The sequence below is a fragment of the Protopterus annectens genome, chromosome 17.part0 (genome assembly GCF_019279795.1).
Source record: "Protopterus annectens isolate FY-2018-M chromosome 17.part0, PAN1.0, whole genome shotgun sequence".
NCBI lineage: Eukaryota > Metazoa > Chordata > Ceratodontiformes > Protopteridae > Protopterus > Protopterus annectens.
The window spans coordinates 793,872,378-793,888,686 of record NC_056751.1 but is presented as its reverse complement, the minus strand read 5'-3'; the positions used below and the strand labels follow the sequence as shown (position 1 = coordinate 793,888,686).

General features: G+C 39.1%; 2 protein-coding genes across 5 annotated transcripts in view; one reads left to right on the top strand and one right to left on the bottom strand.

Annotated features, from left to right (window-relative positions):
* LOC122791586 overlaps positions 1-16,309 on the top strand; it is a 761,454-nt gene that overhangs the window by 276,339 nt on the left and 468,806 nt on the right. For all 4 annotated transcript variants that reach the window (XM_044059356.1, XM_044059355.1, XM_044059358.1 and 1 more), the window contains exon 2: positions 8,356-8,763. In XM_044059356.1, the coding sequence (XP_043915291.1) occupies positions 8,362-8,763 (402 nt within the window). In that variant the 5' untranslated portion in view covers positions 8,356-8,361. The remainder of the gene's footprint in view (positions 1-8,355; positions 8,764-16,309) is intronic.
* LOC122791585 overlaps positions 1-16,309 on the bottom strand; it is a 1,253,805-nt gene that overhangs the window by 803,242 nt on the left and 434,254 nt on the right. The window lies entirely within an intron of this gene.

The window sequence follows — 16,309 nt, the reverse complement described above, 5'->3', positions numbered from 1 at the left end:
AGTCAGAAAAGATTTTTTGAAGTTTGTTTAACCCCAGGCTTTGCAGAAGGGAAATGGCAAAATGAAGATTTTGCAACAGGATCTCGGGAGAGGCTGCCTGAAACAGGAGGCCATCCAAGTAAGGAAAGACTTGCATCCCCAGAAATTTGCAAAAAAGCAATTACAGGAGCAAGGCATTTGGTGAATACCTTTGGGGCAGTGCAAAGGCCAAAGGGCAAAGCAGAGAACTGAAAATGCCAGGAAGCAGCAGAGAAGTGTAAAAACTTCCTGGAATGGTAATGGATCGGGATATTGCGATAAGCCTCCTTGAGATCCAGAGACACCATATACATGTGGGGAAACAAAAGAGATAAGGTCTGAATGGACAACTTTCAAAAGAAGGGCACCTTCAGAAAACTGTTTAGATGAGAGTGATCTAGAATGGGTCTCCATGTACCCTATTTCTGGGCACTAGAAACGTCCTGGAGTAACCCCTGCTCCTTTGGGGCACAGGCACCTCTTGAATAGTACCTTGAATAAAAAGATCCCGAAGCACCTCTGGAAAAAAGGATGCTTGTTCCTGCGGTGGCTGAGCAACACCAGTAAAAGGGGGAAAGGATTTCCAGACCATAAAATATCCCTGGTGAATAATGGACAGAACCCAGGAATCTTGAGGTAATCTTTAGCCAAACAGGAAGTGAGAGAGAGATGAAGAGGAGGCTGGGAAGAATAGAATAGTCAGACAGTGCCTGGTTTATTAGGAAAAGGAGACTTCTGAGGCATAGCAGTCTGAGTAGCCTTCGCAGGAGGAGCCCACTTGCTACCTTTTGTACTCTTAGGAGGAGGGCAAGATTGCCTATGAACAAAGGCTGGCTTAATAGGGTAATTTCTCTAAACTTTGGGCACAGGGGAAACAAATAGGTGTGTGCACTAGGCTAATGGCCCTGGGGCCTTTACAAGCCTAGCCCATAGGATTACTCTGGGATTGTGCCACCCAACCTCAGTTCCCACTATTACATGTTTAGGTTCCTTTAAAGTCATGCTGTTTTCCTGGAGGGACTTGGATCAGCACAGCTTCATCAAACAAGTATTTAGTATCCAGGGAGGCATCCATCAACTTAGCCTTAATATCATCAGGCAAAAGATTGAAGCGTAAGCCAATAATACCTCTTCATCACAGACACACAAGCAGCAGCCCTAGAGGAAGCATCTGCTGCATCATAACTACACTTGATAGAATGATGAGACACCTGAGAGGAAGTCCCAAACAAGGAAAGAGCAGAAGTTTTGCCTTCAGAGTTTGGAAGATCAGAAATCACCTGACAAGGCTGGGAAAGGAAAGCCAACAGGTACATGGACATATGGATCTGGTAATTAACAGCCCTAAAAGCCAAGGTACCAGAAGTATAAAGCTTCTTGACTAACTTTCCCATGTTTTTGCTGTTTTTATCAGAAGGCAATAATTTAAGAGAAAAAAGCAATTGGGGTGGTTTGTCAGAAGCTACAGACATTACCGAGTGGTCAGCAGAAAGACACATTTACAACAATTTACAGTCCTCAAACACCTTATAAAACTTGTCAGGCTTCCTGGGAACAGGGGGCTGAGAATCTGGAGCCTTAGAGACATTAGCAAAAGCATCCAACAAAGCAGCCAAAACCAGATGGACAGCAGAAGGTCTGGAAGAATCTATCTGCAGGAGCCCATAATACCTTTTTTGTATGTCAGAGACTTGAGCACATTCCTATTTAAAGGACTTTATCATCCTAGACATTGTGTCCCCAAAATAAATCTCTACAAAGGGAGTGCCAAGACTGGTAGATTACCTCTCTTTGGATTATGGAACGGAGGAAGAAGAATCTGAGAATAAGCCAGGGATTTCTCTTCTGAATCTGCCTCCTCCGAGGAATACTGTTCTCTAGGTGTCTTAAGTGGGGTAGAGAACCAAGGGGGAGCTGGAACAGATATCTGTTGAGGAGGTTTTAAAGCTGTCAAAGAACTAAATGATGCCTGAGTAACGGATTGCTGTTCATTCTGTGGGCTCTTAGGAGCTGGGGAAGTATGTTTAGTTTTCTTCTTTTTCTTTAATGAGACATCAGCCTTATAAAATTTAGAAGGCTTCAACCCTGGCTGTTGCCTCTCTTTTCCCCCTCTTATCTCCTTTTTTGATGCAGGCTGAAGAGATAACATGATAGATTCTTTTAGAAAAACTGGCTGAGCATGCCAGTGTTGAGGTTCCCTTTTACTGTCCATCATTAGTAAATTCACTAAGGCACAAAAGCAGTTCAAAGCAAGACATTTGTTGTTCAGAATAGATTGGCAGCATAAAGCAAGGCCTAATGTAATCTAATATAATCTAACATAGCAAATCTACAGACATAAACACAGTACAGTCTAGTTACAAAAACGTTCTTCTAATTATAATTCATATCCTTGATTGGCAGAGGAATAGTACAATCATTATTCAGACTGCTTTTGTTGCATTTCAGCACATTCTCCCAGTGTACTGGTTCTCATGTCTTCATTCGTACAGTACACAAACAATGCTGTATTCCTTACAGAATAATATAACAAAGCAAGGACAAACTAACTGCTTCTCTTAGACAGTATTTCACAATATTCCTTTATTTCATAACAAAAGAGTACTATGACATTTATTTTTAGAGGCAACATATAGTTGCTGTATTCATGCGTCACTGAATGCAAACAATTCTTTGGTTTGAAATATAGAAATTTGCATTTGGTTGTATTGCCTAACATCTACTAGGAAAAAATTCATTCTGATATTTGTAATTTAGTACTTTTCCCTCTAACATCTTTTTCATTATATGAGTAATTGAGTTGAACATGTCAGGTTTTTCAGGATTATTCATGTTAAGGATCAGTGACATCATTTGCCACTAATCTGGGCACACTTATCGGTAATCTTCCTGCTGGAAAAAAAAAATGAAAATGTTGTTAGCTGATCCCTCTATAAGCTGTGACAATGATAACAGAGGATTATGAATGGGTCTCCGATAGTAGCCGACTTGTGTTCGATACATGAATGCCAAGAAATTCATCTTGAGATTTGAATTTTGGCATCCATGTTGAGAACGCATAATAAAGGGTTATGATCAGAGAGGAGATTAATTCTTTATAGTGTGTGGAGCTTCATCTACTCTATATACTTCTAGTTACAGAAGAAAAAAAGCAGTAAGTGGCCCGCCAACTTGGCGAGTACTGTCAGAAAGATAATGTAACACATTGTATTATTTATGGAAAGTCAGAGACAAATTACTGGCACTGACAGCAGGCAGAAAGAAATCTACTTTTAATTCTGCTACTGCTGTCATTTGCTTCTTCATACTGGTAGGTTTAACTAACTAGCACAGTACCCAATCTTAACAACTGAAGCTGGAGTGCTTATCAGTTGTTAGGATCAGGTCTTGTGGTATACAAGTGCTTAACTGGTTCATCTTTTCTGCAATATTGGTACATAATCGCCAAACTGCATGCATTGCAAAGCTGTATTTCATTTCAGTCTGGCTGCCACTATTCATATAACTCTCAAGACTAACTTATCTTCAGGAGCCAAAGAAAACAAACACTTGATGTGATCGTCTTCGGGTGCAGTTTGTCTGCCACAAAAATACTTATTCATAGATGTAGGGAGAGAAGACACCCTTGTTTCATCTATTTGAAGAGAATTTTCATTAGAAAATGCATTTTAATGAAAAAAAAAAAACGACAAAAGCAGGTTCATGTCAGCCAATAATCACTGAAATCTTTCCAGAATGCAGCGGATATGTCGGTGGTATTTAGATGCCATCAGCTGAAGGGATAGCATAATGGTCGTAGCTTTATATAGAAGTATTTCATGACCTACCAAAAGAGCAGGAAATCTGGCATGGACATGGGAAACAGAAAAACTGATCACTTAAATGTAGTAATTTATTGTTTTAAGTGATCATCTGAAGTTGTTAATTTTCTTCCTATTTATCACTGATAGGTTCGGTTCCCAGCCCTCTGAACCGAGTCGGCCTTATACCAAGCTTGCGTACACCAAAAATTCTCGAGCTAAGCTGCTACCCACAATGCCCTTCTCTCAGTTACCTCATATCTTGTTTACCGCGCAGCCATATAGCAGCATTTCACCGAGCTCTCCAGATAAGTATTGTGTTTTTTCAAAGTTTGTAGTACTTTGTGAGTTTTTTTTTCCTGGAATTTATATGGGCAGTATTCAACACTCACTCAAGCCTAGTCTGTCTTCCTCCTCACTTCAGAGATTAAGGGCACAAGTACAAATGATACTCTGTCGAAGGAAGGTGTCTTCAAGGGAAGTTAGTTCTACAGACTCTGGGGTCTATGGCGGCAGCCATCCCAATTGTTCCCCTAGCCAGATTACATATGAGACCACTACAATGGCTCCTTCTGGCCCACTGGATATCCAGACTTCATCCCCTGAGCTCACAGGTCCTCATCACCAACTCCTGCAAACAAGATCTCCCCTGGTGGATGAGTACAGACGAAAATCTCTGGTGTCGCCCCTTCCAGGCTCCCCCAACCCAGCGCCACGGTGACCACGGACGCTTCCCTGAAAGGGTGGGGGGCCACTTCCAGGGAAAGATGGTCCAAGGCACGTGGTCCAGCTTTTAGAGGTCAACTTGCATATCAATGTCCTGGTGTTGAGTGGTGCTGTTAGAGTTGCAAGCATTCCATCCGCTCCTTCTATCAGGAATGATTGCTATCCAGTCGTACATGTCTGTCGTCTGGTACATAAACAGGGAGGGACCAAATCCTATCCCCTATGTCATGAGACCATGAGAATTTGGCATTGGGTGATAGCTTCCAACCGCTTTTTAATCGCAACGCATATCCCGGGGAGCTCCAACGTGATTGTGAACAGGATGAGCAGATGCATTTTCTGTCCTCACGAGTGGTCTCTCAATCCGTGACAGCAGAAATTTTCAGCCGTTGGGGCCAGCCATGCTGCGATGTTTTCACTTCCCCCCTTAAACAACAAATGCAGCAGCTACTTTGCCCTCTTTCCCCCTCAAGGGGAATCACCGAGAGATGCTTTGACTCACGATTGGCCTGCAGGTCTCCTCTATGCTTATCCTCTGATACCCCTTTTTCTAAGGAAAGCTATTTGGTTGAGATGCAAAGTAATCCTCATTGCCCCTTTCTGGCCTCATCAAGTGTGGTTTCCCTTCCTCCGACCTCATCTGTTACAACCTCTTGGATCCTGGACACTCGTCAGAAAATAATATCTCACCCACAAGGGCGGACTCCCCCAAATCTATCCACTCTCTCAAGCTGACAGCTTGGCTTCTCTACTTCTATTAGTTGCCAGGCAGGAAACCCTTTCCTCATCTGTCCAAGATATTATTTTGACCTCCCATAAACCATCCACCAGAAAACTTTACAGAGACAAATGGAAAAGATTTGCTATCTGGTCACATAATCGGATGCTAGATCCTTTTTCAACTCCTACAGCTGCTATTCTTCATTATCTTTCTGAGTTGTTTGACAATGGGGCATCGGCTTTCACCATTCGAGTCCATTTAGCAGCTATTTCCAATTTCCATAATGGTTCAGATGGAGTCCCTCTTATTTCAACCAGACTTTGCAAGACTTTTCTCAAGGGAATTTTCCATAGCAGACCTCCTATCAGGCAGCATGTGGAGGCATGGAATCTCTCCCGGGTTCTCCAGTCTCTCTCTCTACCCCCCTTTGAGCCCGCTGCGATATGTGATCTAAAATTCCTGTCATGGAAATCTTTGTTTTTGGTAGAAGTCACATCTGCCAGATGCATATCTGAGTTGCAAGCATTATGCATCAAGAGCCTGTACCTGATCTTCCATAAGGACAGAGTATCAATTCGGACTAATCCATCCTTTCTCTCCAAGGTGGTTTCCAACTTCTCTATTAATCAGTCAGTCCATTGAGCTCCCTGTATTTTTTCCAAACTATTGTAACAAGGGTGAATACTGCCTGCATTCATTGAACGTTCATAGACAACTACATTTCTACCTGGACAGAACTAAGTCCTTTCGCAAGTCGGACCAACTTTTCATTTCTTTTTCTGGCCCTAGAATGGGGTGTACTGTATCTAAAGTTACTTTATCAAAAATGGCTTGGAAATTGCATTACTTTCTCATATTCTGTTACGAATGAATCTAAGCCTGCTCAAATTAAAGCTCACTCAACTAGGGCTATCGCAGCTTCTGTTGTGTTCCACTCCAGGGCTTCCATGGATAACATCTGTGCAGCAGCCATTTGGGCTAAACCTCATACCTTCATCAAGCATTACAAATTGGATCTGGTCTCCAGGGGAAAAGTGGCCTTCGGCTCAATGGTTCTCAGGAATGTTCTTCCATAAGGGCAACCCAGGTTCTCTATGTAGCTTGGGATTCTGTCCCATCAGTGATGAATAGAAAGAAGATTAACAACTTCAGATAAAGAAGTTATGTCTTACCATAACGTTCCATCTGAATTGTTGATCATCTTCCATTCATCACACCCTCCCACCAAAGGCTCCTGGCAGATCTTCTGGGTCCTTGTGGTGTTTCAGGGTTTCTGCGCAGAGATGGCCTCTGTCTTTGTTTCTTCTATATGTTGCATGCAAACTCGAATTAAGATGACCGAGAGAAGGGCATTGTGGATAGCAGCTTAGCTCGAGAGTTTTTGGTGTATGCGAGCTTGGTATAAGGTCGACTTGGTTCCGAGGGCTCGGAACTGAACCCATCAGTGATGACTGGAAGAAGATCAACAACTCAGATGGAATGTTATGGTAAGACGTAACTTCTTTTTCCCAAAGATTATTGCATTAAAATGATTTGCTCTAAAAGATAAATGCCAGTATGTGGTGCATGATGTGCCAGCAGCATTTTCACTCCATTTGTGATGTTTGCGGCTTTTCCTTTTTTGATAATCATTTTTGAAAAATACTGTTTTCCTTATGTTTTTGTCATTGAGGCTAAACAGTAGACTATAACCTCAGCGATGTTAACTTATGGAAAGCTTGTTTGTGCGCCCACAGACTGTAATGGGCACAGCATCTGATGTGCAAAGACACCTCCATTAAAGTCTGAACACACCTCACATTATTCCTCAGTTAACGTCACCTGAGGGATACATTAAATTTATTTGTGATGTGCTTTAATAAAAAAGTTTACTAAGTTTTTTTTTATTTTTTTTTTTTTATTTATTAAAACTATCTTAAATAAGGAATGAAAGTAATACAAGTGCATTGTGACACTTAACTCATTAAATGCTGCTGTGTACTTAGGAGTATAAACACATTGCTTTAAAAGGCCAGCTTCCTATCAGAGTTTTGAAAACAGGATTTTTGAATGGCCGTAATTCAAAAAAAATATAAATATTTTAATTACATTTTTGCAGGGTGCACATCCCTTCTATATGTACCACCTCTGAGGTTGCTGCACCTCAGGGGATGGGTGAAAAACTTTTGCTATTCAAAGTTCTCATCTCTAAGAAAATACAGCAGGAATCCTAGAAGCACAAATTGGGTAATCTAGTAATTTAAAACTGTGAAATGTGAAAGCACCATACTTTCTAATGAAGCACACTGTTGGGTCTAGCTTGGATGATCCTTCACTTTTTAAATGACTCTAACTCTGACAGAGCTGATCACACTGTGGTTAATGCTGGCTGTAGCCTGTAGAACTAACTATGTGAGCGACAGAGCTGATCACACTGTGGTTAATGCTGGCTGTAGCCTGTAGAACTAGCTATGTGAGCAGCCTTGACCCCTTCAAGCCAATTGCACTTGAAAAGCAGGTAACGCACAGTGCTTTTATTTCACTGCAGCTTACTATTATAAATGAAGTGTTAGACATTTACAGTTTAGGTTCAATAATAGTGCCTTAATTTGCAAATAAAAACATTAAATAAACATAGGATATTTCAGAAGATGAAAAACTGCTGTAGCCAAAATAATTTATACCAGTTTAATAGTTGTGTTGCAATTAATTTCTGAGAATTACATCATTGCCTTAGTTATGTAAAGTAAAGCAAAAATGTAAGTACGTAAAAAATGACAGTGGCAGAAAACTGAATGGTGCAAGCTTTGCAATCAAACCAGATCTCATCATGTGACAAAGATTTTAATCACAGACTTGCAGGATCTGTGGAAGCATAAAGGAAATACTTAAATCTGATATGTACTAACTGATGGCTTATCTGTGGGTATGAAAACATTTTTTTTCCATTAATATAAATTTTTCCTGTGAGATGGCTATATATGAAAATTATGAATGCATTGCTCAAAAAAAAAAACTTGCCTGATGGTCATTTATTTACTTTGCAAGGATGAGGGCTATGTATTTCTCTTTTGTTTCTATAAGGTGCAACTTCTGTTTTGTTTCTGACAGGTTGAAATGATTCCAAAGGCGATTATTGCACTGAAGGCAGACAATGGATGTTTCTGGAGTGTAATTAATTATAGTGACAGAGACAATATTGAAGCAGCAAAATCCAGCCTTGACTCCAGCTGCCACTTTTTATTGCTTACAGCTACAAGTGGAAAGGTTTATATCAAGACCCCTCAGAACAAGTACCTTAGTCGTTTTCACCGCAGTGGCATTGACTACATAGAGCCAGCTAAAGATGTACCAGATGTTTTCTGTGAGTTCCAGCTGCATAGTCAAGATGGGAAAGTGTTTTTCATGGCTGACAATTGCAAATATTTAAGTCGCATTCACCGGGGTGGCATAGACAACATTGAAGCTTATAAAAAACAGATAGATGTGTACTGCCTGTTTGAAGTTGTTGAATTAAAGGTATTTCCAGCATTATTTCTATTTTACTTTTTATGATTTTATGCATAGATAATGCTGCCTGCTAGAAACAGAGATGTATTCTCTCTATAAGAGAAAAAAACAGAGGCACAACACATTTAACAACTGTGTGACACTTTATTGATATGACCAGAATCAAACCTGTTTTTTTTGCAAAAGGAGTTTAACTTTTACAAGATGACCTCATTCTTTATGTACTGTGAATTCTGATTGTGATTTGTCGTATTTAGTAAACCATGTCTGTGAGTTCAAAAAGGAAAATGGCTGTTTTAAGACAGAATGGAGGGACTTTTTGCTGTTGTCCACAGAGTATAATGTCCTGAGTTTCTTGGAACTGTTTTTGACTTTTGTAACCTGATGCATATACTACATATTTCCTTTTTTTTCAGAAGCTCCTCAGCATTCGTACATGATACATAGCAATTCATGAGCAGTAACAGTATTTATTTATTTATTTTACATTAGTTGACCGGGCTAGTCTAACTGGATACATGTCCATTTTCAGTAGAGGCCCGGGGAGAAAAGCTCCGAGCAGCAACAATGACAAGGAAATACAATAAAGTCTTATTAAAATAAAATAAAATTTGTTACAAAATTAACTATACAGAGTTATTTAGCAAATTTAGGCTAGAATCAAATACTATGAGAAAAACAAAAAATAAAACAGAAGATAGATAAAGTAAAACAACAATTTTTTTTTTTTTTGAGAAAGAGCATGAGGGGGCAAGAGATATCAGTCAGGTTTGGAGCAGGGACAAAGCCAGTGGGATTTAAGATATTCTTTAAGGTTCTTCTTAAAACGTAGAGTAGAAGTAAGGTTGGAAAGTTCAGAAGGAAGATGATTCCAGCTCTTTCCTATGGTGTTTGAGAAGAGCGAGTCCCCAGCTTTGTTGTTGGATTTAATGGAAGAGATTTGAAGTGTATTTGCTGAGCATAGAGTTGCAAGATTTTTGTAAGGGGAGATGAGATTAGTGAGGATTGGGGTATTTTTAGGGTAGTATAGGATCTTTTGGGTGATAACAAGTTGTTGAAAAAGTAATTGGTTCTGTAGTTCTAACCAACCCAGCTGTTTGAGGTTGTGACAATGATGTGTTCTAAATGGGGTACCAGAAGCAAATCTGGTTGTGTTGTTATAACAGGTGGAGAGTTTGGTAAGGTTGGTTTTAGAAAGATTAGTATAGATAGCAGAAGCATAGAACAGGGTGAAGATTAGGTGGGTTTGGGCTATAGTGTTTCTGGCTGCAGGGGTAAGGAAGGATTTGATTCTGTATAAGGTCCCTAGTTTTTTGTTTACCATCTTTATAGTGGAATTAATATGGTCATTGTAGCTAAGGTTGTTGTCTATTGTAACACCTAGAAGACTGGTTGTAGTATCAGGGGATATGATGGTTCCATTGTTAGAGGTTACTGTGAAGTGCAGTTGAGGTGTCTTGTGAGTAGGAGAAAAAAAGCAATAATTTAGTTTTCTTGGGGTTGAGCAGAAGGCAGTGTTTTGTGAACCAGTTTTCAACACAGTTAAATACTGTTTGGCTGAGGCACTGGAGAGAGGTTATAGACTTGGCTGAGCAAATTAAGGTGGAGTCATCTGCATACTGTATGCAGGTGGCTTGAGAAATACTAGTATGTAGGTCATTAATAAATATGGAAATTAGAAGTGGCCCTAAGATAGAACCTTGTGGTACTCCAATGTTTACAGGGAGGGATGAAGAAATATTCTTGTTCCAGAGAACTGCTTGCTGTCTATTTTCTAAATAGGATTTAAACCATTGTAATGCTTGTGGGTTTAGTGAATGGGCTTTTAGAGTGTCAATAAGTATGGGATGGTTCACCATATCAAAAGCTTTAGAAAGATCAATAAATAGAGCAGAGGAAAAGGTGTTATTGTTACGTTTTTTGTTTATAGAATCAGAGAAAGGATAGCAGGGCAGTTGTTGTGCTATGGTAAGGCCTAAAGCCATGTTGACAATCTGCAAGTAGATTATTTTGTAGTAGGTGGTCAAGCAGTTGTCTGTGTATACATTTCTCCATTATTTTAGCTAATGGAGAGAGTAAGGCAATAGGCCGATAGTTGGAGAGCTCAGTTGATGAGCCACCTTTGTGTAAAGGGATTATATAGGAGATCTTCCATAGAGAGGGGATTTTACTTTCTGAAATTGTTCTATTTATAAGTATGGAGATAGGGTAGGCAATGGCTTTAGCTGCAATTTGCAGGTATTCAGCTGGAAGACAGTCAGCAGAAGGGGTGCATGGCTTGAGCTTTTGAAGGAGGTTGCAAATGAGGGATGTAGGTACAGGATGTATATGGAAGGTAAGGGGGTATTGGGTGTTATTAATGGGAGAGTGGAAGTGGATGGTAATGTATTAGGGATAGAATAGCTTCAGTAAAATAGTTGTTAAAGGCATCAGGAATCTGGTTAGAGTTATTAAGGTTGAAACCTATAGGGTCAGGAGATTGAGTGTCCTGGTTGAAGAAGTTTGTTAATGCCAGACCAGAATTTTTGAGGATGTTGTTGGTGAGTTTGTTGTAGGTGGAGGTAATAGTCTTTTTTGTCTTTAAGAATGTCCTTCTTGGTGGCATTTCTTAATTGTTTAAAGTAGAGGTGATCTGTTGGATTTCTGGAGGTTTGCCATTTAGCCCAAATTTTATTTCCGAGAAGGATCTTTTGCCTAGTTGCCTTTGTGATCCAGGGGGCAGTTTTGGTTCTTATGCGGGAAGAGCGATAGGGGGCATGGTAGTCTAGTATTTGGAGAAATCTAGTATTAAAGTAGATTACTGCTTCATCAAGTTTAAGATGAAGCATAGGTGACCAGTCACATGCTTTCAGTTCGTTTTGGAAGCTCTCTGGGTTAAAGTATTTTTTGGAGCGGGAAGTTTTAAAAGTATTAATGTCGGGGCTATAAGTTTTTTGTTTGATTATATAAGTTAGTATGTGGTCACTGATATCATTTGGGAAAGTTCCTGGTTTATAAGAATCAAGATGACTATTTAGAAGGACCCAGTCTAGGATGGTTTCTTTGTTGTTTGGTTTATGGAGTCTAGTAGGAGTGGTCATTATTTGTGTGAATCCATATAGATTTATATGGTTGGTAGGATTGGGAGAATTACAGGTTGTCCAGTCTATGTTAAAGTCACCTAAGACAATAGTTTCTTGGGGCAGATGAGAAGAGAGGTAACTAAGTATGTTTTCAAGAGTATTGATGTTATTTCCAGGGGGGAGATAAGTGCAAATTAGATAGATTTGGAGTTATTGATTTGTAGTTTTGCAGTGAGGGTTTCTGAGTTGGGAGATGAGGGAAGTAGCAAATTGAAGGGTGAAAGTTGGAGTTCAGATTTATACAAAATGGCTACTCCACCACCCTTTTTGGCTTTGTGGTCACATCTCAGGATGTTATATCCTGGAGGGGTAATTTCCTGGTCAAGAGTAGAGGGCTTTAGCCATGTTTCTGAAATACAGAAAATATCAAATGAGTGAACATCTAACAGTGCATGTAGGTGGGAAATTTTATTGTTAATGCTACGGATGTTTAGGTGAGCTATCAGGAGGGAATTAGATGGTCTATGTGGTATAGAGATATGTGAGGTAGGTAGGTTGAGAGGCTTTATGGTAGTGTCAGTATTGGGGCCTGGATTGGGATGAATGTCACCATCTAGTAGTGGGTTTGGTAGAGGATAGTGTATAAACGTTTGGATTTTGTCGTAATAATTTGTGGGGTTTTTTGTAAGGATGCAAGTAATATGAGTAGATCTATGGAACTTTGGAAGTACATAGATGGAGGTGGAGGTTATGTTACTATGGTTGAGAGAGTTAAGAGAGATTGAAAGAGTTCCATGGAGGGGGTGGAGATGTTCAAGAAGGGAAACATGTTCAAAGGAGGTTAATGAGTAAGGTATTGTAAGAGAAGCTAGAATTGTAGTTAAGAGTAGTATATATGGGTAGAAAGATTTATGTGCTGGGTAAGTAGTACCCAGTAAGATGAAGAGTAATTCACAGCAACAGTAAATAAGTTCAAAGCAAATATTTTGTATGCATTACACACTTTTGAACAAATAGGAAGAGATTTATCAAGTTTGGATTTTAACACAATAATGTCTGTGTAGAGTAAATGTTATGGGCTAGTAAAGTAAATGGCTGCCATCAAAATAGCTGGTAATAACAGGACAGAATCCAGAGTTTGCAAAATGTTAAAAATACAGTAAGTATTCAAAAAATCCACTGGCAGTGACTGTGAATCTTAAATGTTGCTATAGACTAATAAAGTGGATAGTTATCAGTAAAGTAGGTAATCAGAAAACAAAAACATCCACTGTCTACAAAGTGTTGCACATACTAACTTTCCAAAATCCACTGCTGATGATCAGGAATTTTAAATATTGTTACAGATTAGTAAAAAATGAATCGCTGCCAATAAATCAGAAACCAGGAACAGAAAAACATTCAAAATTTGCAGTTTTAATATAGAGTAAATACACACATTCCACTGGGAATCGACCACATATCTTAAGCATCGTCGTAGACAACTAAAGGTGACAGTTGCCTGAAAAACAGATTCAAGGAACAGAACATGTTAATTTGCAAAGGGTTATAAACCGTATGTATCTGAAACCCAGTGGACAGCAAATCTTTAATGTGCAAAAACAAAAGGTAAGTAAACTACCACAAGGGAAAAGCCAAAATGTGAACATTTCATTTTAACCATTTTTTGTAAATTCAGTAATAAGGAATTCATGTTCAAAATTTGCATCTCATTTTTCCACTTGTACATTAAAAAATGACCTCAGGTGGTCTCAGAAGAGTCACCAACTGCTTTTGTACTGCTTACAGAGTAGCTGGGGATTGTTGCAGTAAATAAGGGATATGATGCTCTCTGGCACCCTTTTCCACCTGTAATTCATTTATAATTATCCCCTGCATGCACTGTATCCCTAAATATGAACGTGTCTTTTCATCCCTTACATTTTCTTACTCCCCCTTCTTTACTTCCTTCCTAATTTTGATCAGTTTCTCTCCCCCTAGCTCTATATCTAAATATGCCATAACCCTGTTTTTTTCTCCCACTTCATATTGCAGTTTCTGTATCTATTATATTAGCTTACCTTTAACTTCTAAAAAGTGGCTAAAAATTTTGTAATAATTAGATCATTGTCATATAAAAGTTGTATCTTTTTCAATCATTATCACATTGTCTAATTTGGTATAATTATTTAAACTGTAGATGTTTTTGTTTTATTTTTTTAAAGCTTATAAAATTATTGTTCAAAAAAATTTTAAATGCTTCAGAGCTTTTTTTCTCCCTGGGCCTCTGCTAAAAAGGGGTACCTACCCTATCAGACTTACCCAGTAATCATGTTCAATAAAATAAATAAAAATGATGCTGACTATAAATAAAAATGATGCTGACTGTTTGAAGACTGTTGGAATAAATGTACAGAAGCAAATGATGGAACTGAAAGTGAACTAACAAGACAGATAACATGAATCTTAGCTGTGCTAAAATAAATGATAAAAATAAATGATAAAATCTACTGCAGTAGAACAGCTAAAACATTTTATTCAGAAATAAAATATACTTGAAAATAGACATTTCATTTTAACCATTGTTTTGTTATTCACCCTTTTCATTAAAAAATGTCATTGAGTGGTGCATAAGGAACAAAACTGAGATGCTAGGGGCCATGTGGTGCATCAGTGACGGAGACTTCGCTGGTAAGACAAATGCAAAAGGGATCGGACATGATATCAGTTTAAGGAAAAAGAGGCACAAGAAACCAGGATTCCAGAAGATCAAGTGTAGATATTTTGGATCAAGTGTAGATATTTTGGAAGTAAATATAGAGTTAGTGGATGGATAGACTGAAGCAAAGAAACTTACATAGGTTGAAAAATGTAGTTGTAAATGGCTGTCGGTAGACAGGAGCTAATACCTGTAAGAGAGAGAGTGGCCTCTTAGGACTGCAAAAATAGACATTTCCTATGTAGCTGAGGTCAGTGGAGACTTGAAAATCAAAATGTTCATTTATCAATAAGACATTTTTTTCTTCCACAAGCTTAATAGCTGTAGGGAGAACAAGGGATAACTAAAATGACCAAACATTTACAATGCAGAATGATCCACTGGGCTGTTCTGTAAGTAAATAGAAAAAAAACTAGAGCAAAATGTCAGATAGGCAAGATGATGATGCATACCATATTGTATTTGCAGATGACTAGGAAACACCAATGAACGAATGAATGTAGCTGCAATATTTTATTTCACAAAGTCCCTTTATTTAGTGACTCTCTTATTGAATCCCAGCAGTCTTCAAAACTATCAATGATAAGGGAGTTAAAAGCCAGAGAGGCCTTTTATGAACAGCAGGAGGCCAGGCTCTGCAGGACAAGTATGCAGAGTGACACAACTCTTGGAGAACGTATGCAAACCATAGTGCTTAATGATATCACAAGTGATTACCATGGACACATTCTTGCAGCCAGAACTTAAAAGCCGCGATGCTAAATGGAAAGCTAAGATTTGTCAGTGGCTGCATAGCAGACTTAACATGAAATGTCCAGCAGTTAGAAAGAATCTATTTGACAAATGTGCTACTGTACAAGACCTAGTGATAGTGAGACTAAGCTTGGTCCATCTTGCCACCTCTTCCTTTCAATGAAGGCAAGGCTGACACAGAAATGCACTTCTCCTGAGAAGCTGAGGCGGCATTCTTCTCTGACTTTACTCCAGGAAGAAAAAAAAAAACAGAAGCTGAAAACTATGAGCAATTCCAGAATGCACCTAGTTTTTCTATAAAAATGTTCCTTGCAGAGATTTATTTCGGAACTGTCAAAGCAGCTGGATCAGAAAGCAGGTGGTGGGCAAGGAAGCTTAATTCCAGCCCCTTAGTGAAATTGTAGACTCTTAACTTCTGAAAATGTCAAGCAAGCTGAAAGTACTGTAATCCTTCCAATGGATCTTGATATATAAAAATGTCAAAACGATGCACAGTCCTTGCAGAAAATGTGAGAGAAATCAATTCAACTACCATGGTCTCTTGCTTTGAATCAAAGTAATATTTCTTCACCCAAAATGGAGAACTGCTCCCTCTTCCTTAACACCTGTGAACCTATGAACTTAGACATGCTAAGTAGGCTAACAACCACAAGGGCCTTTTTAAGCCTGGCCATGCATACCAAATCTCTGACAAGTTCTGATACCCTTGAAAAGTGTAAGCATGGGCCTGGAAGATGTACAATTTACAGGTGACCTGTGTCCATTAGAGACGTAGATGCCAAACCAGGGATGAATTTCCTGCTACTCTGTCATCTAACAGTACCTTCCTGATTTCCACTTTCATCACTGATGGCAGACTCTGACGGCAAAGGCTGCCTTTCTGGTTTGGGGAAGTGACATCCTCTGCAGAGATTGAGGTGGTGAGTAGACAAACATGTATTCCAAGCTAAGTGGTGAGTAGACAGACATATATTCCAAGCTATGTTATATAAGGTTAAATTATTTGGGTGTCCATCAGGAGCTTGATTGATGGTTACTGTAA